The sequence below is a fragment of the Staurois parvus genome, unplaced genomic scaffold, assembly GCF_062004578.1.
Source record: "Staurois parvus isolate SC_StPar_1 unplaced genomic scaffold, SC_StPar_1.0 ptg000227l, whole genome shotgun sequence".
Classification (NCBI taxonomy): Eukaryota; Metazoa; Chordata; class Amphibia; order Anura; family Ranidae; genus Staurois; species Staurois parvus.
The window spans coordinates 2,177,801-2,194,486 of NW_028318023.1; the positions used below are offsets into that span (position 1 = coordinate 2,177,801).

The 16,686-nt window shown below is 38.0% G+C and overlaps 1 protein-coding gene across 3 annotated transcripts in view; it reads right to left on the minus strand.

Moving 5' to 3' along the window:
- The window catches only part of GC (GC vitamin D binding protein), a 191,754-nt gene that overhangs the window by 11,752 nt on the left and 163,316 nt on the right, over positions 1-16,686 (minus strand). For all 3 annotated transcript variants that reach the window (XM_089679594.1, XM_089679595.1, XM_089679592.1), the window contains exon 11: positions 7,625-7,757. In XM_089679594.1, the coding sequence (XP_089535720.1) occupies positions 7,625-7,757 (133 nt within the window). The remainder of the gene's footprint in view (positions 1-7,624; positions 7,758-16,686) is intronic.

Consider the following 16,686-nt stretch of genomic DNA (forward strand, 5'->3'; position numbering starts at 1 on the left):
AACAGGACAATGATCCCAAGCATACCTCCAAGTCCACTAGAGCATGGTTGCAGAGGAAAGGCTGGAACATTTTGGAGTGGCCATCGCAGTCACCAGACTTAAATCCGATTGAGAACCTCTGGTGGGACTTAAAGAAAGCAGTTGCAGTGCGCAAGCCTAAGAATGTGACTGAACTGGAGGCCTTTGCCCATGAAGAATGGGCGAAGATACCCGTAGATCGCTGCAAGACACTTGTGTCAAGCTATGCTTCACGTTTAAAAGCTGTTATAACTGTAAAAGGATGCTGTACTAAGTACTAAGATTGAATGTCACTTGGGGGTTGAATAAAACTGATAATGCTGTGAGCACAGAAAAGACATTTGTGGTTATTTCATTATAACTGTTATGTTATATTTGTCTGACCTACAAGTGCCTCTTTAATGTAAATGTAAGCAAGATGACTGAATGATCAAAAGCAATGTCAAACTGGCCAAAACACTCAATTTCAGTGGGGGTTGAATAATTTTGGACACAACTGTAAGTGTGCTACCTGTTTTTACCAATCTCTTGAATAAAAATACTACACTATCAAGATTTCTCTCTTTTGGGTCTTATTGCCGAGTCCCTAAGGTGATCTCCTGATATGAAAGCACACCACCTCTGGCGATAGAGGATATAAGGCAAATCCATGTTACTGTAAAGAGGCGCACTCCCCCTGGTGGTAGGAGACGGCAAGAGTGGTGCACAGGTGTTCCTGAGGGCTCTACACTGATGACCATTTGGCTGTGACCAGGAGTAGGTCATTATACTCCAATGCGCTTTTACTTGCGCTATCTGGTTAGTGCATTTTACAGCTATTCTCCTATCACAGAAGTCACGGTTTTGATTGGCACTTGGATGTACCCCCAGATCTAATGACTCTAACATCCCTATCACTATATGCACTTCGATTGGTTGGATGAATCTTTATTACTTACCCGACCACTGTTTACATTAATTTATGTACGTTAAACCTGGTGCATGTCATACTTTTAATGTATTTCCTTCTAATTCTGTTGTACATATGTTAATTCCCCTTACTATACACTCAAGCGCTGCATTTTTTGCTGTATTTTATTCAAGGCAGTTGTTTTGGAGGGGTTAACGCAAAGACCCAATATATTGGAAAACTGTTGCAAAGTACTTTGTAGATTTGGTAATGTGTTAGGTGGGTTTAAATGGTATTTTTAAAAATCTTTCCCCATTGGTACATGCCCCCCTTGGCAGTGCACAGATCCCCAATATCTTTGTTTGAAAATGCTTTGCTTACACGCCTAAAACATAGAGAGAATTGATTTTCAAGATTCGCTTCCTATTGACTTTAATAGGGTTCTACAACACAATTAGAGTTTGCAATTTGTTCATTTTTTGGATATGTTTGTGGAACCTGCCCTTGAATCGAACTCAAGCAGATTTGCTCATCACAAATATACATATAATTGAGTAGAGTTTTCCAGCCTCTACGCTCAGAGGAAAAGGAAAACTATTAACTGTCATTAATTCAGATATAATGATCAGATGCTCTCTACAACCATAAAGTTAGAATAAGTTTCCCCTCAGAGATTATGTTCATTATGTCAAATGGAAACCTAATGATCTTAAATGTTCATCTTTTTTTGCTTTGTATCTTGTGGAGGTTGATTTGGATATTTTGTCTCCAGATGTTTTTGTTGACTATCAGTTATAAATAATAAGAGATACTTCAAGAGGAAAGGTAATTTATGATGAAGTCTGTTAAAATCATTAAAACAGCAGTTTTGTTTTTTCTCCTGTATAACATAGTTGTATTGCAAGTTTATCCTGCCAGTTGATGCTTAGGTCAGATTTTATTTGTTGCTTAAAATTTTTAGCTGAAGCTGGGTTTTAATCTGTTTGTTTCTTACATAAAGTCTACTAAAAATTACATGTCCATATAAGATTACCCTGTTCACGGGGTTACAATGTTGCTGTGCAACAGAACAATGTTATTCTATTACAGAAAGTGGAAAAATACCAATTCTACTGGTAGAATCAATGAGCTAGGGATAGACTGTATCATATATAGTATGTGTTTTTACATTTGTTTTGCCCATAGCACCACTTTATATTTTGATTACAGGATACAACAGTTAAAGTCCTGGTCAGTGTATTCTTAGCTCTCTGTGTCCAATTAGGGTGATTTACCTTTACTTCATTTATAGTAAACAAGGTGGCTCATTCATTTGAATATTTCTTGTTTTGAGCATAATATAATATGACATTATAGGGTTGATTTACTAAAACTGGAGCACTCAGAATCAGATTCAACTGTGCATGGTAGCCAATCAGCTTCTAACTTCAGCTTGATCAGTTAAGCTTTGGCAATAAAATCTGGAAGCTGATTGGTTTCTATGCACAACTGCACCAGATTTCGCTCTCTCCAGTTTTAGTAAATCAATCTCAAAGTATATCAGGTATGTGAATACTATTTGGAAATTCCAAAATTGCTAACCAGGGAAAAATGTAATATTTGGATTTTACTTTGCACTGTCTGGACTGTTATGCGATGTCTGACAACTTAAAGGAAACCTTAGGAACCTTACAATCCTGACCTATTTTTGAAAATGATAGTTGCTTGATCGTCTTTGGCTTCAATGCTTTCTGAGACATGGACCCAGAACAAGCATGTAACAAACTGGACTGGAGTGAAGGCTGCACTCCTAGATTTTGCGCTTGTTATGGATCACTTACTCAAAAAGTATTGAATTAGCATGACAGCAAGGGAACTTGAATTTTACGAAGGAAAACTCAATAATAACAGCTTATGGGTTTCTTTAAAGCAGAACTCCAGTAAAAAAATATTTTAATACTAAAAACTCATTAAAGAAAAAATTAAAAACAAAGTAATTTTTTTCTGTAATAATCACACTCATTCTGAAGCTGCCCCTTGCTGTCTTTCAGGTTGAATGATGGTCAACAGCAATCCACCCATTTCCTCTGTGCCCAGGCTCTCGTGCACCTACTCCAAGCCTTTGACTGGATTTTTAAAAATAAAAACAGCCATAAGATTCCAGTTTTTCTTCCTTGCAACTATGTCAATGATGTACCTGACGTCTCACATATTCACCCTCCACATGTACTTAGCAATGGCTAGATGAAAATGTACATCTTGTCTACAATAATATTTGCATGTTTAGTTACATGCTTTCAGTCAAAGAACACGAATTGGGCATAAAATGTGCTGTGAACGTCATCTAAGTCACAACAATAGAAGAACACAGTCTGCTGAACATAATACTACACAAACATTAGATGTTGCCATGGTTTAATTGCACATAACATGTAAACATTCACAGTGCAGGGAGGAAAAAGTATGTGAACCTTTGTACTTAATAACTGGTTGACCCTCCTTTGGCAGCAATAACCTCAACCAAACGTTTCCTGTAGTTGCAGATCAGACCCGCACAACGATCTGGAGTAATTTTGGACCACTCCTCTTCACAAAACTGTTTCAATGTAGCAATATTCTTGGGATGTCTGGTGTGAATCGCTCTCTTAAGGTCATGCCACAGCATTTCAATCGGGTTGAGGTCAGGACTCTGACTGGGCCACTCCAGAAGGCGTATTCTGTGCTGTTGCAGCCATTGTTTAGTTGAATTACTTGTATGCTTTGGGTCATTGTCCTGTTGCATCACCCATCCTCTGCGGAGCTTCAGTTGGTGGACAGATGGTCGTACGTTTTCCTGCAAAATGTCTTGATAAACTCTGGAATTCATTTTCCCTTCAATGACAACAATCCGTCCAGGCCCTGAGGCAGCAAAGCAGCCCCAAACCATGATGCTCCCTCCGCCATGTTTTACAGTGGGGATGAAGTTTTGATGTTGGTGTGCTGTGCCTTTTTTTCTCCACACATAGTGTTGTGTGTTCTTCCCAAACAACTCAATCTTGGTTTCATCTGTCCACAGTATATTTTGCCAGTACTGCTGTGGAAAATCCAGGTGCTCTTTTGCAAACTTCAAACATGCTGCAATATTCTTTTTGGACAGCAATGGCTTCCTCCGTGGTGTCCTCTCATGTACTCCATTCTTGATTAATGTTTTCCTTATTGTAGATGTGTCAACAAAAATGTTAGCATGTGCCAGAGATTTCTGTAGGTCTTTAGCTGACACTCTGGGATTCCTCTTTACCTCATGCAGCATTCTGCGCTGTGTTCTTGCAGTCATTTTTACAGGACGACCACGCCTAGGGAGAGTAGCAACAGTGCTAAACTTTCTCCATTTGTAGACAGTCTGTCTTACCGTGGACACATGAACATCAAGGCTTTTGGAGATACTTTTGTAACCCTTTCCAGCTTCATGCAAGTCAACAATTCTTGATCGTAGGTCTTCTGAGAGCTCTTTCCTGCGAGGCATGGTTCACATCAGACAGTGCTTCTTGAAACCAGTAAACCAAAAACAGGTTTGTGTTTTTTAAGGGCAGGACAGCTGTCAGCAACACATCCAATATCATCACACTGATTGGAGTCAAGGTTGGCTCACTCCTGGCTCCAATTAGCTCTGGGAGAAGTCATTAAGCTAGGGCCTCACATACTTTTTCCTCCCTGCACTGTGAATGTTTACATGTTATGTGCAATTAAACCATGGCAACATCTAATGTTTGTGTAGTATTATGTTCAGCAGACTGTGTTCTTCTATTGTTGTGACTTAGATGACGTTCAGAGCACATTTTATGCCCAATTCATGCAAAACTTCACGTAATCCCAAGGGGTTCACATACTTTTTCTTGCAACTGTATGTTGGGGCTGCAGTCTTTCTTATTATAACACTGACCATTCATGTAACAGAAAACCCTCTAACTTAGAAATCAGTTTTAAGAAGATGCCAAGGCTTTAATAATATCTGCAGAACAGAAAAAGGTAAGGAACTGTAGTAAATTTGCTTGCATCATCACAAATAGTATAGCTGACCTAGATGTGATAGTTTTCCTCAACAAAACTGGAGCTAAAGTACAGCATGGAATACTGATGCTTTATATAGGAACAGAAACATCTGCATTATGGATTATTTTGGGATAAAAGTTTTCTGTACTTGGGTAACAATTTATTAATAATGTGTATGTATTCCCACACAGCAGAAAATATTAATGAAGTTCATTTTAAAATGCTTATTCTGTGTTTATGCCGTGCACTGGCAAGGAATACATAACACTGTTTTCCTAATTCAAATGCATTCAAAATACCAGCACTGCATAATACTAGAATCATTAACAGTAAAATTTAAGTTCTTAAGAATTTAAGTTATAGCAAGTACAGCATAATCAGTTCAGGGAAAATACGTTTTCTGTACAGCACCATGTATTAGGGATGCAGTACGTGTTTAAAGAGTAAGCTCACCCAAAGTTTCTGACAATATTGCAATAAAAAGCAGTGGCTCGAAATAAAATGTAAGTCCAGCCAAAACTGATTTATGGAGATGCTGGTCACATGGCTTTGTAATCAACAAAGTCACATGATCACCATAAATTTGCTAATCTGGTGATTGCATGGCTTTTGTTGATAAACCCATATCAAATCACACTGAAATAAATAAATTAAATACATACATTAAAAAAGGATATGGCAAAAAGGTAAACAATGTATTTATATAATACATTAAAATAAGTCAAAAATAAAATATTGTGTAAACCTGTAAAATTACTTTTGTTGTGCCCTTTGTTGGAAAAATTTAAAATAACAGCAAATGCAGCAAGAACAACAAAAAAAACACTCACAAAAAACAAGGCAACAAGAGCCATCTAAAGATCATTGCAGCCTTAAATACCATGCTAAAACATCCATAACTCCTTAATTTAGCCTTCCATAATGACTTCAATACAGGATCTAATACAAATAGGTGTTTTCATTTTCTACAGACTTTGTAAATGGAAATGTGGTTCCCTCCTCTAATGATGACAACCCACCTCATCTGATGTATGGCCGTCAACCTTACAACTGGTTGTCTATTAGCATGCTGGTTCCATAACATGTGGATACAAGCCTGTATTCTCTTATGCACCATAGTTATTATTGGGCTTGAAACACCCTCCCTGTGCCAAAGAGAATATGGGCTTGCACCTTTTGATACTACTGACAGGATCTGTGGATTTCATATGCAAAAAACATGCTTTTTTTACAAGCAAGTAAGTTGCTAAATTGGTGACAAAATAAAAGAATCTGAATCCTGCACCCATTTACCCCAATGCAGTGGAGTACACCAGTTATAAATACGATATCTAAATGAACACTCTAAAATTACTGGTGTGTATAACAAAACTAAAGTAAAGCCCAAGAAAGTGCTGGGTTTTTTTTGTTTTTTTTTTGGAGAGAGCATTGGAGGCTTAGAACTTCTGTTGGGATTTTATTGCTGTTTCTGTTCTTATTTGAAAGAGCTGATGTCAATTTCTCTTTCAAAAAATGTTTTTTTTCTATGTGTACGCTTTAACCACTTCCTGTCCGGACACTTTTACCCCCTTCCTGTCCAGGGCAATTTTCAGCTTTCAGCGCTATCACACTTTGAATGACAATTGCGCGGTCATGCAACACTGTACCCATATTAATTTTTTACCATTTTTTTAGACTGATAAAGCTTTATTTTGGTGGTATTTATTCACCGCTGGGGTTTTTATTTTTTTTTGCTATGTAAATGAAAAAGTCCAAACATTTTGAAAAAGTGTTTTTCTTATAAAATTTTGCAAATAAATAATCTTTCATCATAAATCTTGGCCAAAATGTATTCTGTTATTTTTTTGGTAAAAAAATAGATAAGCCAAATTATATTTTTTAAACATTTTTATTTTATTTTTTTATATTATTATTTATGTTTTTTTTTTTACATACTGTCACCCTAGCAGTACAGTGTCACCATGGTGACACTGTACTACTTGTGGGGGGTGATGAAGATTTTTTTTTTTTTTTTTTACAGTGATTGCTTTTACACCCATATAGGATGTAAAAGCAATCATTTCTCTTTCTCTCTGTCTGCATTCTTGCAGCCATTGAGAACTACTGAGTGAGCTGTGATTGGTCACAGCTTGTCACATGGTACAAGGCTGTTGTGAATAGATTTCACACGTAGTAAGCAATGATGTCACAAGTGACATCTTGCTTACTACTTTGCATGTGATCACTGATTGGCCAATCAGTGATTACATGATCGGGACCTCATACAGAGGTCCTGTCCGACGATCGGTGTTTCACTGTATCTGGAGGATACAGCGGGCACAGGATCGTGGTGCTGCGCGCTCGCAGGGAGTGCACACAGCTAGAAATGGAGGGTGCCGTTTATGAACAGCAACCCACCCCTGGAGTGCCACCGTCCTGCCGTTTATAAACAGCAGGCGGATGGCAAGTGGTTAAAGAATACTAAGTAAATTATAGTTTTTGTCTATATACTATATAAAGTATATTTTCCTCTTTTCCCATTTTCACGTTCCTTTTACTAAGCTTTTTCATTTTTCCCCTACACTAGCAGAGGCTATAGTTTAATTTTTGACACCTACTGGTATTCTGTTTTGGGTGATTGAAAATCTACAAATTGGGTCTATTATCTATTGTTCTGTAGAGTTTCAATTAAAGCTTAGTGTTTCTAGGAATGCACTGCGTACTGCTTACCTTCTCTTTGCAGTATACTGGGGGAGCATTTATTATACAGCATGTAGACGCCAGGTTGGCTCGCTCTTCTGCTAACTCTTCTGCTTTGCTTGGTGTTGGTTTAGGCACCCTTCTGCTGAAAGCTTTAACTAACCTGTGACAACAAACAAATTCGCAATCATTAGTACTAGTTTTGTACATCAGGCCTTGCTTCCATCTTAAATTCTGTAGCTGTCTAATTATGACAAGGAGCTTCCAAACTATAAGTAATTGGCAGCCCAACTAATGAAAATAAATGTGAATATTTATTTTAATTATATAGTAAGGTGATAGAAGTTTTCTAATACAAACCAAATTATACATACTGTACATTTAAATGAACATTACAATTTTTTAAGAACTTATGCTACTCTCGATGTCCAGAAATATCCCTTATTGTATGGTTTTTAATTGGTACTACCCAGTATTACAGTTTTACATTTTCCTCCTTATCATGAATGTTATTTCTTCATTGACAAAATATTTTACTTTAATTAATTTGAATCCTGTCTCGGGTTTGTCTAACCTTAATCTGCTTGCAATTTCACGTTCTGTCATCCTTTGTCACAGCAGTATTTCCTTTCTCTTTGAAAGTTAGTGCTGTAATGCTAATATTTTTAGTAATCTCATCTATGCCCTATAAACAAGAACTCCATCCAAAACAATATTAATAGTGCGGTGAGTAGCCTGATTGACCTGTCCAGTGGTGGACATGAACAGAAGATGGCTCCTGTATTGTTTGGAACCCATTGCAGTGTATACCTTTGCTGCCCTATATATAACTGCACACACTCTTTCTTGCTAAGTGGTTGTCTTGTTGTCAGTGGGCCACGTGATCTTTGTTTGTATTTCCTTCAAGATCACTGTAGGCCTACATTTTATTTGGAAGATATTGTTAGGTGCAGTTTTCCCACTTACAGTGCATATAAACCCAACTACCCCCATAGGTGTTTGAATAGCTCCTTTTTGAACTGTGGTTGTGCAAATTTTTAGTTATATTGATAATAATAAAAGTTTACAAAATACCTGTTGATCCTATCAGTTTCTGCTCTAACCCTCTGATAGGGTGACTACCAGCTCCCAGTTCTGCAGGACAGTGGTGCTTTTATCCAATCCACTGACACTGGTGTCTTCTGCTTGTTGATTGATCACTGCTCTGACCATTTAGCAGCTGAAATAGGGACTCCCTGTAAATGTAAATGTCCCTTTTGCTGGACAGTTGGCCTGTTACAATTACTAGAAAAATAATGGATCCACTGACAGATCAACAGGTAATACAACTATAGTAGAAGACCCTGCTGTGTTAATGCTAGGTAATATTTAAAACATACAGTGGGGATCGAAAGTTTGGGCACCCCAGCTAAAAATTTGTATTAATGTGCATAAAGAAGCCAAGGAAAGATGGAAAAATCTCCAAAAGGCATCAAATTACAGATTAGACATTCTTATAATATGTCAACAAAAGTTAGATTTTATTTCCATCATTTACACTTTCAAAATAACAGAAAACAAAAAAATGGCGTCTGCAAAAGTTTGGGCACCCTGCAGAGTTAATATCTTGTACTGCCCCCTTTGGCAAGTATCACAGCTTGTAAACGCTTTTTGTAGCCAGCCAAGAGTTTCAGTTCTTGTTTGAGGTATCTTTGCCCATTCTTCCTTACAAAAGTCTTCCAGTTCTTTGAGATTTCTGGGCTGTCTGTCACGCACTGCTCTTTTAAGGTCTATCCATAGATTTTCAATTATGTTGAGGTCAGGAGATTGTGAAGGCCATGGCAAAACCTTCAGTTTACGCCTCTTGATGTAATCCCCCGTGGATTTCGAGGTGTGTTTAGGATCATTATCCATTTGTAGAAGCCATCCTCTCTTTAACTTCAGCTTTTTCACAGATGGCATCAAGTTACCATCCAAAATTTGCTGAAATTTTATTGAATCCATTTTTCCTTCTACTCGTGAGATGTCCCCTGTGCCACTGGCTGCAACACAACCCCAAAGCATGATTGATCCAACCCCATGCTTAACAGTTGGACAGAGGTTCTTTTCATTAAATTCTGTGCCCCTTCTTCTCCAAACGTACCTTTGCTCATTCCGGCCAAAAAGTTAAATTTTAACCTCATCGGTCTACAGAACTTGTTTCCAAAATGCATCAGGCTTGTTGATTTGCAAAGTTCAAACGATGATTATTGTGGTGAGGACGTAGAAGAGGTTTTCTTCTGATGACTCTTCCATGAAGACCATATTTGTACAAGTATCTCTTTATAGTGGAATAGTGTACCACAACTCCAGTGTCTGCCAGATCTTTCTGGAGGGATTGTGCAGTCAAACGTGGGTTTTGAATTGTTTTTCTCACAATCTTGCGAGCTGTTCTGTCTGATATTTTTCTTGGTCTTCCAGATCTTGCTTTAACTTCCACTGTTCCTGATGACTGCCATTTCTTAATTACATTCCGAACAGAGGATATTGACATCTGAAAACGCTTTGCTATCTTCTTATAGCCTTATCCAGCTTTGTGAGCGTCAACTATTTTCAGTTTCAGTTTTCTAGACAACTGTTTAGAAGAACCCATGGTGCTGATTGTTGGGGCAAGGTCAGATGAGTCTGGGCATTTAAAACCTTTGAGATTGACATCACCTGGTCTTCCCAGACGATGATTGAGAACAATCCATGACATTGGCAGGTCTCAGCTTGGCAAAGGGGGCAGTGCATGCTATAAATTCTGCAGGGTGCCCAAACCTTTGCAGACGCCATTTTTTTGTTTTCTGTTATTTTGAAAGTGTAAATGATGGAAATAAAATCTAACTTTTGTTGACATATTATAAGAATGTCTAATCTGTAATTTGATGCCTTTTGGAGATTTTTCCATCTTTCCTTGGCTTCTTTATGCACATTAATACAAATTTTTAGCTGGGGTGCCCGAAACTTTCGATCCCCACTGTATGTACATTTTTTTCCCCCATAGTTAAACATTTGGCTAGCTACCAAGTCCAACTGTATCAGTGTCAGCATGTATTGGCTAATTTCATAATAACTTTATGACTAATTTGCAAGTAATTTTTATATATTTTTAAGACATACACTGTAAGTTTTTTATTTAGTATAGGATTTTACTAAAAATACTGCTCTTTTTCTATTACAGATTGAAAATGTGCAAAATGTTTTATAGAAACAGGAAAAAAGTTTTTTCTCTTTTTTTAATTAAGAGTAATTAATTATGTAATTTAATATTTTTCTAATGTTGTAATTGTATCTGACAAATACAGAATTAAATGGATTTCACTGCAGATGCTACTGTGGTCTGAAGGTGGCATCAGCTAAAACAAATCTTGTCTAACTACAATATAAGCTATTCTACAAATACAGGTTGAAAGTAAAATCTTAACAAAATGGCATATACAGTACTGTGCAAATGTTTTAGGCAGGTGTGAAAAAATTCTGTAAAGTAAGACTGCTTTCAAAAATATATATGTTAATTTTTATCAATTTACAAAATGCAAAATGAGTGAACAGAAGAAACAAAAATTGAAATTAAACCCATAGTAAGTGTGGCTACTCTTCTACCTTTTTTGCATCAAACCAACATCAATTCTTACACTTGCATACGTTGCGCACTTGCAGAAAGTAAGGGACTTTGTAGGATTAGAATCAGGTGTATGATTAACCAATTATAACAACCAGATGCTACAGTCATTAACTAAAACAGAAACAGTTGTGTAGGAGGCTTAAAACTGGGTGAGGAACAGGCAAACTCTGCTACTGAGGTGAGGTTGTGGAAGACAGTTTCAAGTAAGAGGTCATACACCATGCCAAGATTAACCATAGTAACAACACACATGGTAGTTATACTGCATCAGCAAGGTCTCTCCCAGGCCAAGATGTCATAGAAAACTGAGATTTCAAGATATGCTGATCAAGATCTTTTGAAGAAGCATAAAGAAACAGGCAATGCTCAGGACCATGGATTCAGTGGTCAGTCAAGGAAACTTAAAGTGGTAGTAAACCACATTAAAAAAAAAAGAGAAAAAAAACCCTGCAAGGCAAAGGCATAATATGCTAGTATACATTGCATACCAGCACATTATGAAGGACTTGCCTTGAAATGAAGCCCTCCAGCGGAGCACTGTCACGGCTTCCCGGGGCTTCCATCTTCACCTGGTCTTCCTTCCGGGTTTGCGAGCTCTGGCAGGCTGACTGGCCAATCCACAATGACATCACTCATGCTGTGGGAGTCCCAGGCCACAGCACAGTGCTCTGAAGGAACGGCATGGTATGCACATGCACCGGCTATCAGAAAGGACTAATATCTCCTAAACGGTTCATGTTTAGGAGATATTAATTTTACCTACGGTAAGCTGCTTTATAAGTTTACCTGTAGGTAAAATTATTAATGCAGCGGATGAAAGACACATCAAGCTTACTTCCCTTTGACATTGGAAGATGGCCAGCAATGCCATCAGCTCAGAGCTGGCAAAAACCCAGGTACACTCATCTACTGTTCACAGAAATCTGTCCAGAAGTGATCTTCATGGAAGAATTGTGTTCTAAAAGCTATACCTCCTATGCAGAAACAAGGCTAAGAGACTTAACTGTGCATAAAAACATGGGAACTGATGAGTCAAAATTGATATATTTGGCTGTAGCAAGAGGCAATTTGTTTGCGGAGGGCTGGAGAGCGTTACAATAATGAGGTCTGCAGGCAACAGTGAATAATGGTGGAGGTTGCTTGCAAGTTTGGGGCTGCATTTCTGCAAATGAAGTTGGATCTTTGGTCAAGATCAATGGTCTCCTTAATGTTGAGAAATACTGGCAGATACTTATCCATCATGCCATACCAACAGGGAGCAGGGTGATTGGCCCCAAGTTTATTATGCAGCAGGACAACAACCCCAAACATACAGTCAATCATTAAGAACTATCTTCAACACAAAGAAGAACAAGAAGTATTAGAAGTGATGGTTTGGCCCCCAAAGAGCCCAGATCTCAACATCACTGAGTCTGTCTGGGATTACATGAAGAGATAGAAGGATTTGAGGCTACATCCACAGAAAATCTTTCATGGTGTTAATTGATAAAAATAAAATATCAACACTTCTATTTCTGAAATCATTCTTAATTGACAGCATTTATTAACACCTGCCTAAAATGTTTGCGTAGTAGTGTATATATTTAATCAAAGTAAATAGTACTATATGAGGGGCTTTCAAGTCAAACTGGGACTTTTAATTTTACATATAAAAAGAGATGCTAGCGTGGCGGTACTACATGCAGTAGTAAGTGGCAAGTGTGTCCAATTACTGATAAGTGGCACACATGTCTTAGGCCAATCCAGAGACCATTAATCAGACAACAGTGCATTTATGGAACAGCATGTGGTGATGAAGTTTCTTGTGAACCAATTCATAAAACCCATGGATATGTACAGAAGACTTCAAGCACAGTACAGTGATGAGACGCTTAGCCACAAAAGGACATTTGAATGGTGTAAATGTTTCAAAGATAGCCGTCCGTCTGTCAGCGATGATCCCGGCCATGTTGGTTCCCAACCGACAGCACTCACTCCTATGAACATTCAACGTGTGGAATGCCTGGTCCTGGATAATTGATGCATAACCCGTTGTGAAACTACACAAGAGACTAATCTTTCTGTGGGAATGTTGAACACAATTATTGACAAAGTGAAGTAGGCTGTCCTAGGATGGTGCAGGCACACTGCCAACTCTTTCTATGCCAAAGCTTTCCAGGCATTAGTTAAACACTGGGATAAGTCTATAAATGGAGCAGGGGAGTATTTCTAAAAATAAATGCAGTTTCCACTCCTTGAAATTTGTTCTTTTAGCATATAAAATCAAACGTCCTGGTTTGACTTGAATGCCCCTTGTATATAATTTTGACTTTATAAGGGAGGCCAAAAGAACTAAAAGTGTTCAGAGTTACTCAGAACTAACAAATGGAAATAATGTGGAACCAAGGTAATAAAATACTTTAAAATATACACATGTACAAAGCAATATTCAAACAAACAGTATGGCACTCCAGTTTAGAAGCTCCCTATTTTCAGCAGCAGGGCAGTGCTGGTTCAACCTGTTCACAGGCAATACTATACACTTATTTTAGAATTGTATTGATAAAAAAAAGAAAACATTCTGAATGAAAATGTATCTTCAACCACAAATATCTGACATGTTTTATGCAACAGCCCTCAGTCAGTGAGTCAATTTTTTCTAGAATTTATATGCAGACCTACAGCATATTGTAGCATTGCAACACAGCAATTACAATCATTACTGTGAATAATACAAACAGTATTGCTTGGTGAATTAAGCCTTCTGCATGTTATCAGTATGAGATACTATAAATGGGGCATTAACAAGAAGATTTCATTTTCTGCAGAACTATAATAATTTAGGAGCAAATGTTTATGTGTTCACACTTATTTCTGCAGAACATATGTCTCTGTTTTTCGATATCTTTAGCCTTACCCAGATATTATAGTTCTTACATTCTGTCTACATGTTATATGGACAAAACATTAATTTATCTAATTTTACAAGTGCATTATTTATTTATATGTTGTTATTTTCCCTACAGTGGCAGACAGACACCAAATGGCCCCTGTGCAAGAAAATATTTTGGACCCAAATTTGATTATTGCTTAAGTACAGATGCCTATTTGCTCAAAGCATCTTCATACAGCTGTACAGTCTGCACAAATGGTATGTACAGCTATGTCTCCATAGTCTATTCTCTCACATTGCTCTATATATTTTCCTTAACACTTTCTTTTTTCAAACTTTCCCAAGCATTTTCTCATCTTGCACTTACCAGTTAAGTGTCTGGTTGCTTTGCCTTTCTGAGCCTAGTTTTACTCTCTCTGCTAGGCACACATGTGCAGTTACTGTATCAGGGGTGGACTGACAACTAATGGGGCCCCCGGGCAATATGGGATCATGGGGCCCCTGTGTCCTTGCTCAAACTCAGCCCCTGTACTGTATGTATAGAGATGAAAGAGGCGGTTTCCTGGTCATCTCCAGTCTCAGGAGATGGCCTCCTTTATTTCTATGAGGCATACAGTAACTGTACAGGTGTAGTCAGCAGGGATATAGTATTGACAAGAAGAGTGCAAACAGAGCCATGGCTTGGGAATAGCTGTAACCATCAAGTTATGACTTTTTCTGAGATTTGCTGTGGATAGAATAGATAGATGCAGAAGGGCAAGAAAAAAAACACAGGTCACTATATAGGAACTATATAGGAACATGCACTTAGTCTTTAAACGCCGTTTTCCAGATCTGTATGTTACAGATAATAGCTCTATTCTGTTTTATCGCTCAAAGTTTCTCTTAATTATTTTAAGTTCCCTCCTTTTGAACTATGTTTCTGTTTAAAGGATATGCTAACATATGCTGGACATTGAAAGAAGGAGTGTGGCTGAGTGCATTAAGAAGATTCAACTTGAAGGTTTGGCTACAGGGTAGAGGCTGGGTATTTGAGGACACGAGGATGGAAGCTAAGCCTTTAGGTTTCATGTGGTCATTTTATATCCATCCCTGTCTTGTTTACCTCCTTCTCTCAACTCCAATAGCTTTGAAACATGTTGGATGTCAACCCTTGTGATACTCTTTTTATTTTGACAAATAAACATTCATATCTGGACCAATTTCTATGGTTCGTGCTATTATTCTTTCATGCTATACCTGCTGAGTCTCCCAAGAACTCAATTGGAACTCCACTGTGCAATAGAGAGCTGCCACAGTAGAACATTCAGTTGGCCAGGCACAGGCAACTAGCTAGTCAACCAACTAGCATATTCTTCAGGAAAGCATGAATGGCAGCCTCCATATTTACCTTGTTACAGTACCAAAAATCCCTGTGCCTAGACCAGGTGTCTCCAAACTATAGCCCTCCAGCTGTTGAAGTACTACATGTTCCATCATGCCTCTGCCTCTGGGAGTATTGCCTGTGGCTGTCAGAGTCTTGCAAGGCCTCATGGGATTTGCAGTTCCTCAACACCTGGAGGGCCATAGTTTGGCAACCACTGGTCTAGACCATTCACTGTAATTTGTTTTGGAATTTGTCTTTGCATATTTATTTTACCTGCAGTATATTTGCTATCTTTACTTGTCTTATCAACTTAGTAATGAATTCAAATTGATATAGTGTTTCAAAATTCTATTCAATATAACATATTAACCGCTTCCCCACTGCCCTATAGCAGAAATATTGCTACAGGGCAGCAGGGCTGTGCAAAGTCATGTATTTATACGTGATTTGCATCTCCAGGTAGCGGGCGCATGGGCACCACCCTTCCTGAGCTGCCATTGGGGGCTACAGATGTCAATCACCGGGTCCTGGCCAGAGATTCCCCGCTGACACCTGACAATTGGCGTGAAACATTGACAGGGGAGAGACCTGTGTGTAAACAACACAGGTCTCTCTTCTGCAAGCAGTAACATGCTGCTGTGTATTTCTCTGCACAGCAGAGAAATACACAGCAGCATGCTTTCCAAGTAAAACACACACAGCACATTATGTTAAACATTATGTTAAACAGCACACAGTTAACCCTTTGATCACCCCAGATGTTAACCCCTTACTGCCCAGTGCCATTAGTACAGTGTCACTGTATCACTGTATTAGTGTCATTGGGATGTTAGTGGCAGTTAGTCTATTCGCCTCCAGTGTCAGAATGCTGGCCACAGTCCCGCTATAAGTTAATGATCGCCACCATTACTAGTATATAAAAAAAAATTCCAGTATATATACTGCCATTTATAGACGCTATAACTTTCACGTAAACCAATGAATTTACACGTATTGGGATTTTTTTTCAGCAAAGACATGTAGCAAAATACATTTTTGCTTAAATTTATGACAAAATTCGATTTTTTTAGGTTTTTTACTGGATATGTTTTATAGAAAATGTAAAAAATATTGTTTTTTTTTTTAAAATTGTCGGTCTTTTTTTGTTTATAGCACAAAAAAGAAAAAATGCAGAAGTAATCAAATACCACCAAAAGAAAGCTCTCTTTTTGGGAAAAAATGAAATAAAT